Source organism: Tamandua tetradactyla, chromosome 13 (genome assembly GCF_023851605.1).
Source record: "Tamandua tetradactyla isolate mTamTet1 chromosome 13, mTamTet1.pri, whole genome shotgun sequence".
Classification (NCBI taxonomy): Eukaryota; Metazoa; Chordata; class Mammalia; order Pilosa; family Myrmecophagidae; genus Tamandua; species Tamandua tetradactyla.
The window spans coordinates 84822479-84844585 of NC_135339.1; the positions used below are offsets into that span (position 1 = coordinate 84822479).

Genomic DNA, 22107 nt, shown 5'->3' on the forward strand with positions numbered 1-22107 from the left:
TTCTGCATGTGACACAGGAGAGTTACAGAGAAATCCATCACCCCTTCCGATAATGCCTTAGCAATGATAATGATACCTTGAGAAAGGGGCAGCTGATTCACTGTTACCTTAAACAGTCCAGGACAGAACAAGAAAATGTTAGTCCTGGGGTTCTAACCCTGGAAAATGAAAGATCTGGAAGGGACTTTGCTTCACGGTGGAGGTTCAGAGGCTCCTAATAATTTGTCCACATGTTAAAGTTCTTAAGTTTATTTGAAATCTGAAAATTTTGTGCAAAATGCTTAAATTCATTCACAAACGTGCTTGTTCGTGTCTTTTAATTCCCTTAGTGCTCTTTCAGGTTTGCCAAATGACAGAAACCTCTTTATGGCTAGAGGTTTACCAGTCGGCTGAAAATAAGCTTCTCCCTTGGCTATATCAGAAGTCAGTAGTCAGTGGCATTCTCTGAAAGCTTCGAAGCTTCTTGTTGGGCCCACCTCTTTGCGTTTTTTCCCCCTGGCACTGAACTTGCCTTTTGTTTCTTTGCAGAATTGGATTACAGGAACTCCTATGAAATCGAATATATGGAGAAAATTGGTTCCTCCTTACCTGTAAGTTCTGCTCAGCCAGCCAGGCTACTTGCTTCCTTCCCTGCCCTTTATCAGCTACCTCCTCCCTTGTGCAAGCATCCCTGGGAGCTCAGACTCCAATCAAGGGCCCCACTGTCCAGAGCATCCTGAGTGTACATGGGGGTAAACTGAGGCTGGGGGTTTAGGTTTGTACTGAATCCATTTCAGATAGTGTTTTCAGGGAGAAAATGCAGTTAGGCACAGTCACTTCCTAGACCAGGAAAGGACTAGTTATAAATTTCTAAAACAGGGTTTACTTGGTTGCTAAGGTGTGATAATAAATGTTTTCTGCTAGTTATTTTTTGTATGTTTGCTTGTTTTGGGTTTTTTGGTTGTTGTTTTTAATTATTTTTTTTTAATGTAACTTAAGCTTATTTCTTCAGGCAACAAGACGTTTTCTCCCCTTTTTCATTTGAAGTGCTATGATAGGCAGCTATGTGCCCTGCCCTGCTATCAGCTGCTGCCAGTGCCTTCCATCCCCATTGTAACCTCTTGTGCTGCTCTCAGAGGCATGGCTGCAGCACTGCCCTGGGCCCCCTGCTCTGATCTTTATCCTGCTTTGCATCTTCTGATAGATGCTGACGTTGCTGCCTCTCACCACAGTTTGCTGGAAGTCAGGTCCAAAGGCTGTACAGGAAAATGTACCCACAGACAGACTTAACTCAAGTACCAAATTGATAAAATCACAGCTCCCCAAGGAAAGGGTGTGGGCGGCTTTGTCACCCCCTCCTCTTGGCATGGCTCACAGGCCAGGGCCAGGTGTGTCCCAGGTAATTGAAGCCAGCAGAGGTTTGACTGCTACAGGGTAAGACATTTTACCACTAAAGTGCAATGTCCATGTGTTTTGTTGTCTTTGATTTACATGGACTCAAACCCCAAGGGCCCCTTCTCCCATTGGCAGGCCTTGTGCATGGCTTTCATGGGGAAAGTCCCAAGAGATGCTCTGCAGGTGCTGGCCATTGTGGGGGCTTCTTTGGGGACCCTGCAGAGGGGTCCATCCCTAACAGCCTCCAGTCCACACTCCCGGGCATGATGTTCAAGGCCTGGGAGAGCAGGTCCCAGAACCCCTCCCACCTCATTTCCTCTTGCCCCTTATGGTCCTGCTCTCCACATAACACACACCCCAGACCCTGGCCCAGCCGAGCCGCTCACATGCCCTGGATGTGCCATGAGTGTCCACAGCCTGAGCCTCTGCTACACTCTGCTCCCAGCCCCTCCTTGCCCACCTTCACTGAGAGAAGCCCTCGTCCTTTCAGACCAAGTCCCAGGGATCTCCACCTCCCTTCCCAGTACCCCATTGGCCTGCCTCGATGGTGGTATTCCCGTGCTGGGTCCTCACTCATGTCTTCTCCATTCCACCATGCGCCAGCAGCTCCCAGATTCCTGGACCGGGATCCGCCTCTGTTTATCCGCAGCTCTGGTTCCTGGCCCAGGGAAGGCGGCCGGTGCACACGGCCGGGCTGAGCGAGGCACAGCACTGTGCGCCCCCTCCAGCCCCACCCCGGCTGCAACACACCCGCTCGCTCACTGCCTCCCTCCTGCCCTCTGCCTCCCCCCAACTCCTCGCCAGCACCCCCTTCCTCCTCTCTTCTTGGCGGTGCCAGAAAAATGAAGGCTTTTCCCTGATAAGTTGTTTCTTCTCTTGAGGAGTCCCTTGCTTTTGTCTCTGTATTTGAAGGCCAGCTGCCCTCAGGCTGACCATGTGGTTTTGGTCTCTGCAGCATGACGCCACCGCCACCCCGAAGACACAGGCTTTGTACCTGATGTTCGACACCACCCAGCAGAGCCCGGTCAAGACGCCCCCAGGCCGGATGTCAGACTCCCCGACGCCATGTTCAGGGTACGATGCTTCCGGAGCCAGGGGCCCCGTGTCCAGCCCCTACGCGCGGTCACCCATGCTCAGTCCTGCCTGTGCCTGTCAGAGAGCCCACGTCTCTCTCTCTCTCAGCAACCACTCCCAACTCCCCGGTGCACACCCCTTTCTTTTGTCCCTTTTCACTGAGGGAGGGGGCACGCTGTGGCGTCCAGAGCCCAGTTCCCGCCTCACTCCTCACCATGCTGTGACCTGCCACCAGGGCCTGGCCCATCCTGTAGGATGAGGGTGATGGTAAATCGAGGGCTGCATGGAAAGCACTTGTCAGACTGTCTTGCCCACGTGGAGTGCCCGAGAGACATTTATTATTAGCATGGTGTTAATATCAGCATTCAACAGAGCTCCGTATGCTGAGCTCCATGGTGCTAGGTTGGGTAAAAGTGGAAATCACTCTAGAAAATGGACCTTCTTGTTCTCATCTCCCTGCCCCTCTCATTGAGCAGGAGGAGAATCTCTTGCTTTAGTTTCCAATCTGCCCAGGAGGGTAAAATGATGGGGATGCTGAGGATGATACAATAGTAATGGCGCCACATGATAAGCCATGCATTGAGTGCTTTACATGCAGCGTGTCATTTCATTTTAATAGAGACATATATTGTCTCCATCTTACAGGAAAGGAAACTAAGGCATAGTGCCCTGCAACTGAAAGCCTGCTCAACTCCAGAGCCCATACCCTCAGCCAGAGGCATCTCCTCTTCTCTCCCGCTCTTGTCAGCAGCCCTGGTGGGCCTAGGCCCCTGGTTTTGGCCACTAAACACCTGGCCCATTTCCCCTGGGACTGTGGTCCTGAAAGTCCAGAACCCCTTAGGATGTTGACTTGGGGGCACCCTGGTGGATTTCAGTGGAATTTCCAACGAGAAGACTCTAAAGATGCCTTTTGCTCCCTCAGGTCAAGTTTTGAGGAGACTGAAGCCCTTGTGAATGCTGGGGCAAAAATCCAGCACCCCGTCTCACGAGGACTGGTCCCCAACCAGGAACCACAATTGCAGGTGCCAGAGAAATCCACCCAGAAAGAGCTGGAGGCCATGGCCTTGGGGACGGCCTCAGACACGATTGAAATTGTAAGTGGGGTCGGAGTGGTCTGAGGTCACTGGTGAGGACGAGCCGGCCCTTCAAAGCCACATGCCCTGGCACCCAGTGTGGGGCAGCTCCCCATCTCCCACACCACAAACACCAGCCGAGCGGACTCCGCTCCAGTTCTTGCCAGTCTTAGTCCTTTGCTTGCCTTCAAGGTTATTTAATTTCCACCGTTAGCCCCTTAGGACTATTTGTCCACTCTGCCTCCCTAGCCCCGAAGGCAGGCTGGTGCTTGGCAGGGAAGGTCAGCTCAGCGGCAGCTTCTGTTTCTGGGCCGTAGTTATGGGAAAGCCCTTCTGCTTAGAGACCAGGCCTCATGCCTCTCCCTTCCCAAGGCCCCCTGAGGCCATGCAGAGCAAATTTCCCCGAGCTGAAGCCCTCACCCAGCTCAGTCCTCCCTCCCCAGTACGTGCCACGTCAGTCTGTAGGCCTCTGTATTAGAGGAGAGGTTGGATTTGGTCTCCCATAGTATATGATAGGACATGAAGTTCTACATATTGGAAATTGGAGCATCCTTCTGGGTGAATTTTATTTTAAGTTCTTTTACTTCCCTCCTAGCGGTCCTCAAGAGAGTTTTGAATCCATGGATTTTGTATATGACACTTGTTCTTCCTAATTAGACCATTAATTTTATCTCATGCATCAAATATTTACTGAGCACCTACGATGTTGTCGGGTAGTGGTTTGGATGCTGGGAAAATACTAGTGAGCAAAAACAGGGGCCAGGCATGAGTCAGACAATCTTGCAAACAAAATGCTATGCAGGCCTTGTATGTGGTTCAACTTCTACGAGGTTGGCTTCTGAGTTCAAAGTCTTTCTGATCTACCAGGAGACACTTGTGTCTGAAACCATCTTTCCATTATTTAAAAAATGGACTTTTTCCGAAACCTCACTTGGTATTTTCTTGATGAGTTGTGTTTGGAAAATCCATCAACTAGTTTTGCCTTCCCCTACTGAGATTTCCCAATAAATAAGCATATGGTACCACGTTTTCCCCCAACAGATTGGTAAGGGGGCCTGGGAGGCGTGGAGGTGGGGAGATGGGTGGACGGTTGGACCTGCCAGTCTCAAGATCTCCATTATCAGTGTGGGAATTAGTCCAGGTGAAAAGCGTAGTATTGGCACCTGATGGATACTGTCTTTAGCCCTAAGGCAGAAATGTCCAGCTGGTAGATGTTTGCTGGTAGATGTGTGGGCCTTGCTTAGAATCGATATCACTCTCTGCTCTCCTCTATTTTTCTTCCGTGTCCTCCTCTCTGCCTGTGTTCAGACAGCTCCAGAGGGGTCCTTTGTCTCTGCGGACGCCCTTCTCAGCAGGCTGGCTCACCCAGCCTCTCTCTGTGGCACGCTTGACTATCTGGAGCCCGACTTAGCAGAAAAGAACCCCCCACTATTTGCTCAGAAACTTCAGGTTTGTAGCCCATGTGTGACCTTTTGGGAGTTTGTGGAAACCTCAGTAGAGAATGAACACCCCAATCCCCAACCCCCAGCCCCAAAGGAAATGAGGAAGGAGTTGATGAGGAACTGCTGGGAATGTTCCAAGTGGAATATCTTCCTCTCAAAGACAGACAGGTGGTATTTTGCTTTTATCCCAGATGCCGAAATTATATAAATCATTCGATTATGTATTGAACAAACCATTTCTATTTCCATTTGGAAATTGAGCCCAAACAGTCATTTTGCAGAAGTCTTCATGACCCCAAAGCAGTCGCTGTGATCTCTTTGCTGAGCGTCAGATTGCCACGGAACAAAGCTATTTATATATATATATATATGAGGCTATCCCAGACACCCGTTAGGTAACAAATGGGCTCAGTATTGCATCTGGAACTCAAAATGATTCCCTGCTCTGTGCTTTAAATTTGGCCGTTTAATTTGCTGTCCTCTAGACCAGGACTGTTGAGAGCAAACCCAGAGAGAGCAGGAAAAGTCATTTGAGAGCTGCAGCACCTTTAATGGAAACTGTTGGCCAGCTTCGCACCAAAAGAACAAAAGAAAAGAAATCAAAGAAAACAGTGCAGTAAAAAATTTTGACCCCATTTTTAAAATTCACATACTTGACTACAAAATACTTCCTGGCAGACATTCGAAAGGGTGACAAAAAGAAAAAAAAAAAAAAGGAAATTAAACACTTATTTCATGATCTGCTGAGGTGTTAATTGTGAAAGAAACTCGGAGCGTGTGTTTTTCCCCCCGAGTACCTGTCATTGCCACATTAGAGTGGCGCCTTCACTCTTTGGATGTGGGAAGCATTTACGTCCTGTCTTGCTGCATTTCCCCTATGATGTGCTCCTAACCCACCCACCGGGCAGGAGGAGTTAGAGTTTGCCGTCATGAGGATAGAAGCTCTGAAGCTGGCCAGGCAGATTGCCCTGGCTTCCCGCAGCCGCCAGGACGCCAAGGTACCCGTTTGTTGCCCGCCGTGGCCCCGCCTCTGGGGAATGCTGTGTTTGCCCCCTGCCCACGCAGCCAGCTGCTTTGCTAACTAGCTGCCAGCCGGGCGACTCTGGTGTCCGACCAGGTGTGATTTCCCAGAAGACTAAAAGCATAACTCTTGCATCTGGACGTGGTGCGCACATGGCTAAGGTTTATTTAACTCATTAATGAGGGAGCCGGGGGGTTGGGGCTGCTGATCAAATGGGGAATAGGAAAAAACAGTGATAAGGATACTCTTGGGGTAAAGAAAGCTAGAATAAGATTGTAATTAGATGTAAAACTGGCTAGTGCTGGTTCAACAGGCTAATAAACCTTACCCTTTGAAGTTATTTTTTTTTCCCATGGAAATCGTTTGCTTCTCTAACAAAAATAATTGGCACCTTTTCTGTTTTCTACGAGTTAACATCCAGCTTTCCTGAGACTGAGCCCTAATTGATTGTAAATAGTAATGTGAACCAAAACTGTTGGTTCCCCTAGAATCGGATGGCCCTTAGGTGAGCGGGCTTGCTGCTGCTGTGGAGTGGGGGTCATATGGCGAATGTTTTGGGGTTGCAGCTGTGCGGCCCCTTCCTCACGATGCTGCCGCAGGCTGACCCACAGATGAGTGGGTGGGCATCGGCGTGGCTAAGTTGCAATACGCTTTTTCTGTGGGGAGGCCCGGGGGCAGTCCTTTGCCAACCCCTGCCTCCACTGGAGTCAGGGTGCTGAGGAGCCTTTCTGCCTCGCTTCCAAGTTTGGGGACATTTTTCTTAAGCCAAATGAGGTGTCAGTGCCCTGCAGGTCTGCCTGCAGCCGGGTGAGGCCTGGTGAGGCTGGGCCTGGTCAGCACAGGGTGTCACACAAATGCAGTTCTGCAGAAGTTGCGGCCCAGCTTGGGGCAGCTCTTCCCGTGGCACTTTAGACCTGAGATTCAGCCGCTCTGAATAGAGAGTTGAGTGGTTGAAATGTCAGGGGTCTCAGGCCTCATTACATAAAGGGCTCCGGAGCCCTCACGGAGAGTCTCAGCTGCCCCCACCCCCCACCCCTGATACTGAGCCTCGGTCCCCATATCTGGGAAATGAAGCTGGATGAGGCCGGCACTTCCCAACTTTTTTTTTTTTTTTTTTTAACCACAGACCCCTTTTGATTCTGATAAAAACACAAATCCCCCTCCCCAGAATAATGTACATATTAATGAAATTTGGCACTCAACTTCAAGGGGTTCACATACCTGCTAAGATGAACCCAGGCCCTGCCCCCCCCCCCGCCTCCTTGAAAGCTCCTGGACTTGGGGCTTTCCTGGCCTGGGCGAGTGTTGGCTTCCTGTGATGCATCGTGGTTCTCACCACCCCATGGGAAGTCGAGCGCTCCTGTTGTCCCCATTTTACAGGTGAGGAAATGGAGGCTCCAAGGGGCCAGCAAGTGGCAGTGCCAGGGTTGAACCAGGGGCTCTGATCCCGGCATCCCTGCTTGTCTCCCTCACTCATCAATGATTGGTTGAAGGTTGGCAGGAATGTGTCCTGCCCCTTGAGTGTCCCGCCTCTCTCATCTCCAGCGATGGAGGCAATATTTGTCAGTTTTTTGAGGCAGTTGATATAAAGAGAGAGAAGATGGGCCCTAACGTCAGATCCAGGTGTAAACCCCAGCTGCGCTGCAGGGCCGGGCATGTGTCTGTGAGCCTTTCTGAGCCTCGGGTTTCCAGTCTGGGAGGTGAAGCCACTGATAGTGAGTTTGCAGGTTGCTGTGAGGATAAGGTGACAGGGGAAGAGTAGCACTGCACTGAGCACACAGTAGGCATGTGATGAAGCTGCTATTGTAGCTGGCACTTCACTTGGGCCTTTGTTGCCTGATCAGATGCTTGCAGCATCCCTTGATGGTGAACAGATCTGATGCCCATTTTTATGGATGGGAAATGGAGCCCCATGACCAGGCCAAGGCCCCGCCGTGATTCTCTGGCTGGTGAGGACTAGAACTCAGATCTCTGGTGGGAGGCTCTTGCCCAGCCCAGTCTCGAGTCCCATCTCCCTTGGCAGAGGAGGCCCTGATTTCTCTTGATTCTTCTCCTTGGTACAGGAGCTATAGGGGTAAGAGTTCTGCTGGCTGCTCCCCCTGCCCCAAGGGCCCCCAGACCCAGTGTGGTTTCCTTGGCCCCCAGCCTATGGAGCCAAAGGGGAGACTCCACACAGACTCATTTCCCAGTGACAAAAGGGTGGTCACACTTATGGGTGGTCAGACTTGTGGAATCAGGAAGGCAGCAGAATGTAAGTCCTTGCCTGGTTGCTAAACCATAAGCTTGGTTTTATTTCTAAGAAAGTGAGATTTTTATAAGGCAGTGAGGATCCCCCACCCCTTACATTTATTTCTTGGTATCCTTGGGGACTGGCTTCGAGGCAGAGGGAATTAGCCGAAGTTTGGCCATTCTAAATATGGTGCATTCCTGGCCTGGAGAACTTTGAGGAAGAGTTGATCATATTCTGATAAGTAGTTCTGATTTCTAAGTTTAAAATGTTCTGGGGGGAGGGGGTGGCTTACACATCCCAACTGCTTCCATCTGAGAGTGTGTTGGGACTGCATCATGTTCTCAGACCATGTGTTCCAATTTTGATTTAGAAAATATTGTCACGTAATCCGAGTGTGGGTAAAGAGAGGAGCTCAGCCTACCTCCTCGAGTATTTCAGAAGTGCATGCCAAGGGAAATGTTTCCTAGAAATAGAGTGATCTTATAGAGCGTAAGTTACATTTTTCTCTACCATAGTAATGTGTATCACTTTTTATAAAAAAAAAAGTATATTATCTGATGATGTTGGCCCATGGAAAGTAGATGCTCGTTCCTGTAGCTCACCAGCCCAAGGGGGATCCATTTACATTAACCTAATTAGGTTCCTGTGGGTTTCTCCTGCATGTAGACACTTGATTGCCCCTCACGGCACTGGAAACTGCTGATACAGAGAAAGAAAATAGTAGCAATTTCCTCCTTTTTTCTGCGCCTATATTTCAGCTGCAGGTGGCACAGGCCAGTCTTTTTTGGCAGCATGAGTTTAAATTGTTGCTAACACAAAATGAAATCACTCGAAATGAAAAATCATATTGAGGGGATGAAATTCCACATGAATTACAATGTAGGGCGACTTTGCACGTTCCTGGAGCAGCTGAAACTTATGTTTCCCTGTAGACTGATGGATGGCTGAGTCAGCCTTTGAAGAATGACAGCAGGGCTTCCTCTGTCTCATTAGTAAGAAAACATCACATGAAAAATCCACAGGGGCTGGGGAGACTGGCTGAAGCCTCATTATTACTTTCCTTCCAGACACTTCTGGCGTAACAGTTGGCTCCTGCTGAGACCAAATTGAGCAGGGCCGCTGGCCACGTGGCAACTGCCCTGAATTTAATGCTGAACTCAAACAGGGTGGACAGAGCCTCGAGGTCCTGTCCGCATGGCTTTCTGAGGGTGTGAGGCACGAGGGGATTGATTTAATTGGTGCATGTAATTGATACTGGTTGTGATCCTTAGAGCATGTCTGCATTAGGAGGCTCCAGTCTAAAGAATGGAAGATGAGTCTTAGGTAACTGAGGGACAAGAATCATACAATTGTCCAGCTTCTCAAGGCAGGCATTGTGGGGACGTCTTGGTCATCTGCAGTGTCCGGATCCCCCAACCGCCATCCTGGCTTTTAAGAGGCAGATGCTTGGGTTTTATTTGAGCAGAACAAGGAGCTAGGGCCGGGCACCCTGTCTTGTTGGGGAGCACCCCGGCAGCACATGCCACATCTTCTTTCATCCTGAATCCCATCCCCCACCCCCACCCCGAGATTGAACAGTAGCTCAAGCGTGGAGCGATGATGCCAGAATGCCGTAACAGTCTGGAAAGGAGGAGACACAGGCTGGCATGTGGGCTTCAGCTCATCTGCCAGTTTCGAGTGTGTGTGCAAATGGCCTGGAGGCCCGTGTTGAGGATTGTGAGGCCATGTGGCCTCAGTGGGAAACAGCGATGGGTTGATGTCTTCTGTGCATGTGGAAAACGGGGACTGGTAGCGATGGCCTTCCTGGTGTTTGCCTCTCCTGGGGTTGAGGAGCATCTGTCGTCGGATTTGGACAGGCAGCAGCAGGGGTGAGACCTGCCTGGGATGGTGCCCCGTGGCCCTGACACCGGCTGTGGGCACACTCATGGCCTTACCACCCTCCACCACGGTCTTCCTTGACTTCTGATCTGCAACCCAAATGTCTCCTCCAGTGCTCCTCTCCTGGGCCCGGGTCTATCACTGATTCCCACCCAGGGTCAGCCCTGATGGCTCCTGGGGCCAGGCATCTGGCCACAGCCTGCCCATGGGGAGCTCCCCTGGGACTTGGCTACGGGAGGACTGGAAGCCTGGGGAAGTGGCAGGACCCGCAGCTCTTGCCTGCAAGGCCACAAGGGCCCTGGCCTGGGGGCTGCGCTCTGGAAGGGTGCTAGCGGCCCTGGGGTTCTCGTGCAGGAGCCTGCACGTAAGAATGGAGGGCTTGGAGGTTGTCCCAAAGGCCTGCGCTCTCCTGGGTGGTGGCTGGTTCACATCGTAATTGCAATTCTAGTCGCTTTTGGTTGCTATAAAGTAGCAAGGTGGGGAGGAGTTGTTAAGAGAAACAAAGCCCAATCTACATCTAATATTAAAATATCAAGGGAAACAAAGATTAATTTTTGTTAAAAACAACTCTTGGTTGTAAGGAAAAACCGGTTTGTGGATGATGAATTTCATTAGCACGCAGTTACTCAGGGAGTAATTCAAATGGAATCTGAAGTCATCTGTTCCTTCACTGAAAACCACAGGTGGTGGGACGAAAGGTGACAGTGAATTTCTTAGATGGTAGTATCCATTTGCATTTACTCAGAAAGCTCGTTATTTTTGTTCATTTTTATTCCCTTCCTTGTTTTCCACAGGAGTCTGGGCAGATCGTAAATTCCTGTCTGAGTTGTATTTGGTTTCCACCCTACTATGATAAAATCAGTTTTAGTGAAATTCATTTTCCCTTGCACTTCAGGGTCTTTGGTGTCTCTGATTTCTATTTTGAGAAACCTCTTGGCTAAATCTTTTGGTGTCTTGATTGTTTTCATCTTCTGAAGGCCCATACTGAGTTAGATGCTGTCTAATGTCCTTTGCATTTTGAAGTCCTATTATTCTAACTCTTTTTGAAGAACTCATTATTTTACTTTAAAAGTGATAGGAATAGTTATTTTTTTAATCAGAATTTTGTGTTTATAAACTTTTTTCTGTAAATACAGATATTGAGTTTTGATCTCTAGCTATATCATTTCCCAGTTACTTCTTAAGAAATTTCCCTCGTAACAAGCAGAACCATGAAAACTATTTGCAATCATCAGAGACTAGCCCACACAGGAGAGCCTGGTATTAGACTGTTTCTCACACCAGCCTCTAAAAACTAGATCAGTGGGGAGAAGTCATCCCCACTCCTGAGGACTGTTAGTTTGTGTTCTGAGCAAGTGTCCTGTAAAGGGACCTGAGGCTGGGAAGGTCGTGTGCCCCACTTGATTCAAGTGTGTTTCTGGGGTCTGCATGGACAGGGGCTGTGTGCTCCCCTCTGTCGGCTGCACTTGTCATTTGGGCTTCACTTCAGGTTTAGCCCAGGTATTCAAGACAAAGGAGGGGAATGAAATCAAAGCTACAAGAAGCTCCCTTCTGGGACACACTAACCATTTAGTGCACCTTGCATGCGTACAACTAACTGATCTAATGGATAAGCTCTCCAGTCCTATCCATTAAACTTCCGCTGGAGTTTTCTGAGCTCTCTCCTTTCTCAAGTTCATTTTCCCTAATCCTATAGTAGGGTAAACTTGCCTGTTCTTGTCACAGAAGAGGGAGATTCTGCAGGACCACTCCTGTCCCAGTTACTGCAGTTTCTTTAATCTTATCTGCTGTGGTTTAAAAGACAATTCCTCATCATTCCTTTCCCAAATACCCTTCTCTTTCCAATACACAGCAGCCTTCTTTTCACCATTCAATTCTATTCTCATAATTTCCCAAAAAAGAAGCCATCATCCTCTGCCTGTTAGACCACCACAATGTCACATCGCATTGGACTTGGGTAACCAGGGGGAGGTTAGACTTGGCAACCACAGCAGCTCCGTGAGGTTGATGAATAGGACTGGGCGTGGCGGTGGTTTGATGTTTCCTTTGCAGTAGAAGTAGACTGACAACCCCAGCTGTGCTGGTTGATGATGCTCCTAACACCACATTTCAACTGTGATGGAAACTGGGGGGTGTTTTGTGCAGGGGGAGGAAGGGAGGCCTCTCCTCTGCTCCCAGGAAGCTCATCTCCTAACTCTACTGGAGGCTTTGCAGCTGTCAAACTGATGTCAGTTGGGTGGGAGCCTCATCCCGCTCATTGAGGGCCTTATCAGCAAATATGGGAATTGTCATTGATCTAGTTTTCTGTTTTCCTACTGATATTGCAGCCTTATGGCAACATAATGCCATATTATATTACCTTTAAGGCATCTGGAAACTCTAGCTTGTTGAAGGTGTCGTTGGTTAACTGACAGTTATGGAAGGCTTTGAGTTTTGGGCAAATTGCATCCTTTCAAATGGAGCTGAATAAAAGCCCCCCCCCCCAGACTGAAACATGGACAGTTTTACAAAAATGATCAAATCAGCATTTATTCACAACTAGGCAAATGTAGACTAGAATTCAGCATCTTTGACCATCGAGCTTTTATTTTGGGACCAGAGCTAATGACCTTGGTTCTTCCATGCTGTGCCTAAGTGCCTCGGAGTCTGATAAATGGCAGTGATAAGTAAGCACCAGACTCGCCTGACTCCAGGCTTTGGGCTTGCAGAGGCTCCCACCATTATTAGCTTCTTTGTCTGCCCACACAGGTGCAAAATGACAGATTTCCATAGATTGTATCCGGCATTTCCCCATCCATTAGTCTTTGCATTTTCTCATACTTTTGGTGTTCTTTGTTTCAAAACCATACAACTGACCCATTCATGAGATGATGAATGCAATCCTCTTTGTTGAGTGATTAATGTTAACTTTTTTTTTTTTAATTAAAAACCATTCCACAGAGAGAGGTCACTCCCCCAACAGATGTCTCCATCTCCAAAGCAGCCTTGTACTCCCGCATTGGGACCTCCGAGGCAGAGAAGCCCCCAGGCCTCCTGTACCAGCAGCCTGACTTGGATTCCGCTCTCCAGCTCGCCAGGGCAGAGGTACTTTGCCCTCTGGCTCAGAGAAGGCCAGCTCCAGTTGCACAGGGAAAAGATCCGGTTTCTGCCTAAGAAATGTATATAGCCATGGTCCACAAAGCAGGCGTCTTTCAAGACAGATTTTCTCCTCTGAATGCGATGGGCAGAGCTGGGTTGCAAACTGTGGGTTTTGATCCTCTTAGATATCGTTGTTTAACAGGCCTTGATGGTTTTGTTTGATTTATAAGGAAAAACATAATCATTTCAGGGCTCCCCAGTGAGCGCTGTGTAAATCTGATATCTGGCCTCTTTCTTTCTCGTGCTCAAGGAAGTTCTCTCAATGTAATTCTAGATTGGTGCAGGGAGTTTTAATTCCACATTTATTCCCTTTCTCCTTGTCTTGGTCTGTGAATTGCTGAAGTTTGAATTCACTCATTTAGAGCTAACCTTCTCTTCTCTCTGATACTAGATTATAACCAAGGAGCGAGAGGTCTCAGAATGGAAGGACAAATATGAAGAAAGCAGACGGGAAGTGATGGAAATGAGGTCAGTCATTAAACTCAAGCTTCCTGGTGCCTGGGGGATGCTTACCTGTGATTTGATAAGCGGAGCTGCTATATCCATGAATAGTTTCTTCTTTAAAGAAGTTATTTCTTTGTTACACAAGGCTCATGTTTTTACTAGTGTTTTCAGTATATTACTGTTATTAAAATGACATGGGGGGTGGTGAGACAGTAGCTCAGTGGCATAATTCTTGCCTGCCATGCTGGCAAGATTCCTGGTGCCTGCCATATTAAAAAAAAAAAATGGCATGGGGCAGTGTGATGGTGGCTCAGTGGCAGAGTTCTCACCTGCCATGCTGGAGACCCAGGTTTGATTCCTGGTAGCTGCCCACTTTAAAAAAAAAAAAAAAAGGCATGCACACAGTTTTTAAAAATGCAATGAAATATATGTACAAGGCAAAACAAGTCTCCTTCCCACCTAGACTCCAGTTCCACAACCCACAAGTAGCACCCATCCACTGTGTCTGGTGGTCCTTCCAGGAATTTTCCATTTCTGATCACATAATGTGAAAGTATCTAAATCCTTTTCTCCTCTATTTATAATAGGATAATGCAATATACATTATTATATTAACCATGTCTAACTTAACAGTTTAGCCTGCAGTTCTACCTCATTATGTTTAATAGTTGCTTAATGGCCCATTGTCTGGATATAACATAATTTCTTTCACCAGTCCCAATAGATACACACTTAGGTTATTCCCTGGTTTTCATTTGGATTGTTTATTTTCATTTGTTACTTAGTATATGATAACCACCACATATTAAATGCCAACCAGGTGACAAGCATTGTGCTTTTAGCCATAGATATACAATCTTCATTCTCCCCACCTCTCTCAAGTAGAAATCATCAGCCCTACTCTACACTTGAAGATCAGAGAGGTTAAGTGACTTTCCCAAGGTCCCGGACCCTCTCGTTGGTAGAACCTGAATTTGAATCCACCTTTCTGGCTCTAAACCTAAACTCTTTCTACTGTGCCCCCTGTAGTATCACTTCTGATGACCCTTTCCCCCCAGATGTCCATCTCCTTTCTCAACCTGTCTTCTTAGAAACTTAGAAACTGTCTCTAGGCTGGAACCTTGGAATGCAATTTTTAAAACTATTTACAAATGGTATTTTATTTTATTCTATTATTTATTTATTTATTTGCATTGGCAGGCACCGGGAATTGAACCCGGGTCTCCGGCAAGATAAATGGCATTTTAAAAGCAACTTTGGCCTGAACTTTGCCTTGACTGCCCGAGATGAGTCAGCACCATGCAGAGTTCTGGCTGCTCCCCTGTCTGAGCACAGGGAAGCACAGTGAATTTTTTTTCACACATCTACCTTTCTTCTGCACAAGCTGAAATAATGCATGAATTTTCCAGTTGCAAGAGAAGTCAGGGCTTAGGACACAGCCATGCCAGCAAGCCAGAAGATCTGCTCCAATGTTGAAAGTCCATAATAGGCTGCTTCATGTTTAAGTAACGAAGTTTGGGATTAAAAGAATGAATTTTATTTGTTGGTTTTGGTTTTAGGAAGTGGATGAATTTTTAAAACTTGGCTGAAGAATTCATACATTTTTAGTGCACTTAATTACAATGGCAGATATAAATTTATTATCAAAATCAATACATTCCTGACAACCATTTTAAGTAGCAAGCAAATTACTTAGGTAATAATAGCTTCTGTTTTCAGGGTGAGAGTAATATCTTCCTGAAAATTCTCCTGTTAGAGTCTTTTTTTCTGCTGATGCTCTGTAACAGGCTCACAGCTTCTGAAGGCTAACTTTAGTGTGCTGCATTTCACATTCAGACTGAGATCTGTGATTGCTTTAATTTTTAGTCTCTTTTTTGCGTGTGGGAGCAGGATATTGATGTGGTTTTAGTTTTGTTTGTTTTTTTCACTTACACTGAAAATGAAGCAGGGCATGCTGAAAAGACTGAAATTCTGTCTCTAATTCCTTCTGCCTCCCAGGGAGAAATGGGGATCCAGGGGGTGCTATTTACCTACTGGGTGGAAGGTTTTCAGGATGTCTCCACTGGCCCAGCAGGGCTGGTGTGTGAAGAGCTCCAAATGCCAGTACTTTGGCACTTCTGGGCCTGTGACCTAACTCTGTGCCTCACTTTCCTTGTTTGTAAAATGGGGGTAAATAATAGCACCTCAAGGTACACTAAGACTGCAGGGTCCAATAGCATCACTCGAATCCCAGCTATGTTCTTTGTCACCCTGGTATCCTAGAGAAGTTCTTGCATCCCCAGGGCCCCAGCGACCCATCAGTGAGTGGGGAAGTGTGGTCACTGCCTCTCGGGGGCCTGGCAAGGACCAGATGAAAATATGGTAAAGCTGAAGCAGTTCTGGGTCACTGGTATCTCAACACTTCTGAAAGGACAGGCCCTTCCCTGCTCTGGGCCTGGCCCCTCTGTCCTCAGCGGGGAAGTTTCTGCAGGCCTCCTCGGAGATCCGGCACTGTTTTGTGGTCTGGGATGCAAAGAGGTTTTGTTTAATCACAGGAAACAGGAAGCGCTTCTGGGTAGACTCCGAAAGAACCCAGGTGGGCTCAGGTCGGGGTTGCCATCCTTGTTGTGGGTCTGCCCTGGGACAAGACCACCGACCTTGCAGTCAAGGTCAGAGAGGTGGGGACAGATACCCAGCATCGGCGAGGCTTTGGACTTTGCAGAACACACCTGCTTTCATTACCCCTATTAACCTCTTTACAGCCCTGAACGTCAGGGTCACAGGAGTGATCCTGGCTGAGCACCTGTGAACGACCTGTCTGGCTGGGTCCCTGTGGCCTTTTGTAATCAGGGTCCTCATCTGTTGGTCATTGGCAGCTGTGGTTCCTTTGTAGGAAAATTACTGAATAACATAGGTGAGACTTCTGAGTCTCTTGGAGCTGTTCCATCCAGAGGGTGAGGTTTCCTCACTCCTGGGTCCTTTCACCTGGGGGCAGCTGTGAGGCCTTCATGCAAGCAGGGGATCTTACTGCGTTGGGGCAGCTATTTATTGAGGGTACCCCAGAGGTGCAACTCCAGGCTTATTCCCTAGCCCCCTCCCCCTACTTCCCAAACCATACAGGTGAGTAAGTAGTGGCCTCTGGGCCTTGAGGAACTCCTGCTCTGATAGAAGGGATAAGATTCATGTTCTATGATGCCAGGTACATGAGATTCTTTGGGTAAAGAGTACACTGTGAAGTTTTAAGGAGAAATCAGGGAAGGCTTCCTGGAAGAGGTAGCATTTGAATAGCACCTTGCCCAACAGTGACTATGACAGAAGGAAGTAGAGAGAGGAAGTGAATTGTATGAGCTCAGTCATGGAGGTGAGAAAGCCCAGCGCAGACAAGAAATCATTTGTTCTCACTGAGGCAGTGTGTTCACTAGATGCAAAGGGGGAAAGGTGGACAAGGGAGATTGGGCCCAGATTGTCCTGACTGAATATTTAGCCTTAAATTTTTCTTCTCTGTGGGCTTTGGGGGACATTGAAGGTTTTGTATCAGGGCAGCAGTGTGTTTAAAGATGTGCACTAGAAAAACAAACCTATTTATGTGTGCAAGAGAGGACTGAGGTTGAAAGGGACCCTGGAAGCATGAGCCCCACCATGACAGATAAGCCTTCTCCTGTGTGCACTTGTCAGGCTGCTGATGTCCAGCTGAGATGGACGTGGCTCTGTTGTCTCAGGTTCCAACCTGGTTTCCCTTCTCTTTCAGGAAAATAGTGGCCGAGTATGAGAAGACCATCGCACAGATGATAGGTGGGTATCCAGCTCGTGGGGCTCAGCCTGCCTGAGGGTTCCAGACTGTGGGGTTGGGGTGGGTGGCTCAAAGACTCGGGATGAGTTCTTCCTTGGGCTCCCCTTGAAGCTTGAAGTCCTGCAGGGAGAGGCCCGAGCATCTCAGGCCATGGTTCTGCCCCAGGACAGAGAGACTGGGTCTTAGGCCTCCTGGCAACATGCACGGGAATGCCCTTAGCATCCTTTTTGTGCCTGTGAGATGGTCATCATTTGACATGGTCAAGAGCAGTCAAGCTCATGGGGAGAGGGCTTTGGGTCAAAATACCCCCGTCATGCTAAAGCAGCTTTTTCCCAAGGGTCCCAAGTGAGGGTGGCAAGACAAGTGGCCATCCAGCTGCCCCCACCCTGCCCGCCAGTGGCAGACACTGTGAAGTGAATGCAGCACCCTTTCTCATTGAGATTGCACATTGCCTCAGAATCCATCTGAATACCCCTCCCTGGCAGCCAGTACCAACAGAGCTGTGTAGGCCTGTAAGCAACAATGTCTGTTTACAAGTTAGACACACCCGAGTCCTTTTTGCTTTCTTTCTTTTTAAAAAAAAAATAATAATAATGTGGCAAGCTCTTGCAGAAGTTCCAAGCCCGAGTTTTTGCACTGGCAGTTCACTATTCAGAAGATGGTGTCAGGCCTCTAGAGGGTGGAGAAAATTTGCTTGTTGGTTTGCTTGCTTATGTGTTTGTTTATTTACCTATTTGTTTATTTGCTTGGGTTCACAACATCAGTTTTCTTAAAATCTTGTGCTAATCAGAAAATTTGGAATAACAACTCCAGCTCACTGCCAACCACAGTTTGCATGTCCAAGTTTGACATTGTACTAGCAAATGACCTCTCTCTCTCCAATGTTTTGGATTTATGAGTCACATCACACCTGTACCTTGTCCCAGGATAACTGTAACAGCAGCCCTGGGAACTGTGAAGAGGTCAGCAATCGAGTGCTTTCCATTCAAAGGAGTTTACTTTTTATTTATTACAATAAAGGGTCCATGTCACCCTAGAATTTACAGAGAAGTCCGATTGGGTATTTCTGAGACTTAGCCTTAAGGCACATTCCTATAAACATGAAATTTCTCTATCATGTTGGCATAAGAATTCATGAATACATGTGGATGAGATTTTTTTTTAATCTCTCGGTATTGAAAATGCTGATCATGGTACATGGGATGTAGGATTTACATCTTTTCAAGCACAAAGTTTGGCAAATTGAGCTAAACCTTTTGGCCTTCAGGAGTCTTGGGACATGAGACCATAAGTTAGACCTGCCATGCTCACCTGAAAACATCCTTCTAGATCTCAGGGTCACACATTTTTGTTTTTGCTTTTAGGGGTGGCATTTAGACCAATGTTGCAAAGGGGGTTAATGGATGTGGGCTTTTGCTCCTGAGAGACAGCTACGCGGAGCCACCTTTTATTGCTTGGCTGGCAAATGTGTGTCTGTCTTCCAGACTCTGGAAATTATGGACACATGTGCCCACACCACCCTCTCTCTACCCACAGTCTCCCCCAGGAGAATTGGCATGTTTGGCCTGAGGGGCCCTCTCCCTTCAAAAGCTGTGAACTCACTCCTTTGGAGCATCTCCCTGTCCTTGGGTGTTTCGATTTCTCTCTGGGTGGTCCCTTAAGGTCCTTCCAGTGTCGCCAGCACTGCCACCAGGGTGCCATCTCACCGTGCCCACGCCATTCCCCATCCTTACCCGTCATCCTCTTCCTCACCCACTTTCCCAGAGCTCTCACCTTGGAAATGGGGCCTATCTAGGCTGTCACCCACTGGGCACCATTGAGGTCACTGATTAGGGCCACCGTAGCTTGCAGGGGCTTGTGTCCTTGTACAGGGTCATTGGGGATGGAGGCATGACTGGGACTCACCGCCCCTCTGGGTGGTATGTGCCTTTTCTCTCGGCAGGCCAAAATCCCTCCATAATAGAGACACACCTGGGTGCCCCGTCAGCAGTCTGCAGTTTTTTTCTTTCACCGAACCAGCATCCCTGGTGGAAGAAGGGAAGGGGGAGCTCAGGCCCAGAATGCTTGGCACAGTGAGGACCAGCATTGGGTACTGAAATTCAGACCAGTGTCCACCCCACCCCTCCCCGTGTGTCAGCTCCCCCTGGCTCCCACCTGGCTGTGGCTTCCATGTAGCTTTCACGGAGGGCCCATGCCCACGTGACAGTCTGTCCTGCCATCATTATCTGTTCTCACCAAAGGGCCTTTAAAAGGGAATGTGGGGTATTAAGCTCAAATATTGAATATTAGATATAAAAGGAAACTTCTGTGCTTTCAGCATTCCAGATTGTTGCAATTGATTTTTTTTCTGCTTTTCTAACAACTGCCCTGATTATCTGTTTTGCTTCCATTTTCTGTTGCTTCTTGCTCTTTGCTTGCAAATCAAACAGGCAAGCCTGGTAAGTAAATGCTTTTCACCTAATTTGACACTGCCCATCGTAATCCTTGTTTGTGTTTTATTTCTATTTTTGTTATTTTCGCTTTTGTGTATTTGTTGCATTCCCCACAGAGTTTAATAATGTTTAGCCAGAACAGGCCAGAAAAAAAAAAACTTTCAGGGGCATTGTTTAGTTGTTGGATTTGAGCTTCTTGGGCTTAAGGCTGATTTCCTGATTTGAGGAACTTAACTGCATTTGTAAATTACAAAAAGATTTGTGACAAAGCCTCGCCTCCTCATCTCCTGGGAACCGGGAAATTCTATTTTTAAAAGGGTTAGATAGGGAGAAAAGGAAACTTGAGGTAGGCAAGGTCTCTGATCCAGGAGGCTGTATTGACTTCCGTTTGAGAAGTGGCCCCACTACTAAGCAGAGTCGGGGCCATGTGACAAATAAGCCCAGAATATAGGTTGTACCCAGCTCTAGGAACTAAGGAGGCAACTAAAATTCAAAGAATAAAAATTAGTATTTGGTTACCAGCAAAACTTTGAAATACCCTTTCCTTTAGGAGACCAGATGTCTCAAGCACATTGCTGGCAGTTCTGTTTTCTCCATGTGGGAAAAAAAGCTTCCTGCCCATGAGTCACCACAGCACACCATCCCAGTTAGGGGGTCACGTTTCGGGGTTGTGTTGGGGACAGTGATGCTATCGGCTGCCGTTCTGTTTCTGGGTTCTCACTGCGTGCTGAGGACTTTATATGCGTCCTCTCATTTAATCTTCCCAACAGCGCCCTAAGAGCAGAACCGTTATCCTGTTTCAGGGCGGGGAGCGGAAACTCGTAGAGGCTCGGTAATCTGCCCAAGACCACCCGGCTGGATAGTGTCAGGTCGGATTGAGGCCCTGGGCAGCTCTGGGGCCGCAGCCAAGGAGAGCTCTAGAAATGGTGAGATCTCAGAGGCAGGCCACCAGGCATCTTCTGGCCAGAGGTTCTTAAAGTGTGGTCCCTGGGCCACCAGCGGCAGCTTTGCTGGGTAACCTATTATAGAGTCAAGTTCCCAGGCCCACCCCAGACCTCCTGGGTGGGGGGCCCCAATTGGGGTTCAGAAGTCCCGCAGTTGACATGCTCCCCGTGGGAACCAGCCCTAGGCCACTCCCTTCCTTTTGGGAAGGAGACCCTGAGACTCGGAGAGGTCAGGACTTTTGAGCAAGTTTATGGCAGAACTGGAGTTAAAGCCCAGGCGGCTCTGTGCTCTTTATACCACACAGCCGTCAGGCCTTTCAGCTGACAAGACCATGCCTAAGCCCATACAGCAAGGTGCCGCTCAAATAGGAGCTAAGGGAAAGTCAACAAAGCACAATCTCCCCACTGTAAGGCATGCTGTCATTCCAAGAGGGCAGTGTAGAGAGGTGATTACGAGCAAGGGCTTTGAGTTCCAGCTCTGCACTCCCGTGTGGTGAGGCCTTCAACAGGTCACTTAGCTTCGCAAACCTTCCATTTTGCCATCTGTAAAATGGGGACCAGAAAGCCTCCCCTGGGCTGCTGTGAGGCTTCACTAATTCATTCCAGAGATGTGCATTGAGGATCACCCTCATGCAGAGCAGTGACCTCGACTGTGGGGTGCAGTGGAAAGAACAAACTCAGGCCCCTGACCTCATGGAACGTGCCTTCACCAGGGAGCTCGGCAACCAACACACACACACACACACACACACACACACACACACACACACACACGATGACAAAGCAGTGGCACCTGTTGTGAAGAGAAAAAGAAATAGAAATGGAAATAAAGTGTCTGCTACAGGTGGTCAAGGAAGGCACCTCCAGGGAGGGATGAGGGACCTGAGTGAGTGAGGATGGAGCCACGGCAAGGTCTGGGAGGGCTCAGGGGCCTGCGGGGTGAGCTGTTGTGACTGGAGCAGGTGGGCAGTGGAGGAGAGGAGAAGGCGGAGGCAGGTAGAGCAGGGCATGTGGGGGAAGGAGTCTGGATTTGTCTTCAACAACAAGGGCAGGCCATGCAGGGCTCTGCACAGGAGCGAAGGGACCCGCTTTGTATTTCAGGAAGCTCAGTCCACTCTGGTGCTGGTTTGTGGGCTTTGAGTCAGGGGAGCACAGCACCCAGGGAGCCTCCTGGGCCGCTGTTGTTGCTGGGACCATTTCCAGATGCCTCCCATCCTGCAAGCTGCAGTTCCTCCTGGGGACCTCCCCAGACCCCCTAGGAGCTCTGTGCCGACACTTCTCTGCAGTC

General features: G+C 48.4%; 1 protein-coding gene across 17 annotated transcripts in view; it reads left to right on the forward strand.

Moving 5' to 3' along the window:
• Nucleotides 1–22107, forward strand: part of TACC2 (transforming acidic coiled-coil containing protein 2) — a 229179-nt gene that overhangs the window by 201407 nt on the left and 5665 nt on the right. For 13 of the 17 annotated variants that reach the window (XM_077126268.1, XM_077126273.1, XM_077126280.1 and 10 more), the window contains 8 exons: nt 529–590; nt 2330–2448; nt 3371–3542; nt 4830–4970; nt 5872–5961; nt 13033–13176; nt 13622–13698; nt 17402–17445. In XM_077126268.1, the coding sequence (XP_076982383.1) occupies nt 529–590; nt 2330–2448; nt 3371–3542; nt 4830–4970; nt 5872–5961; nt 13033–13176; nt 13622–13698; nt 17402–17445 (849 nt within the window). The remainder of the gene's footprint in view (nt 1–528; nt 591–2329; nt 2449–3370; nt 3543–4829; nt 4971–5871; nt 5962–13032; nt 13177–13621; nt 13699–17401; nt 17446–22107) is intronic. The other 4 variants (XM_077126275.1, XM_077126279.1, XM_077126283.1 and 1 more) reach the window with 2 other exon arrangements.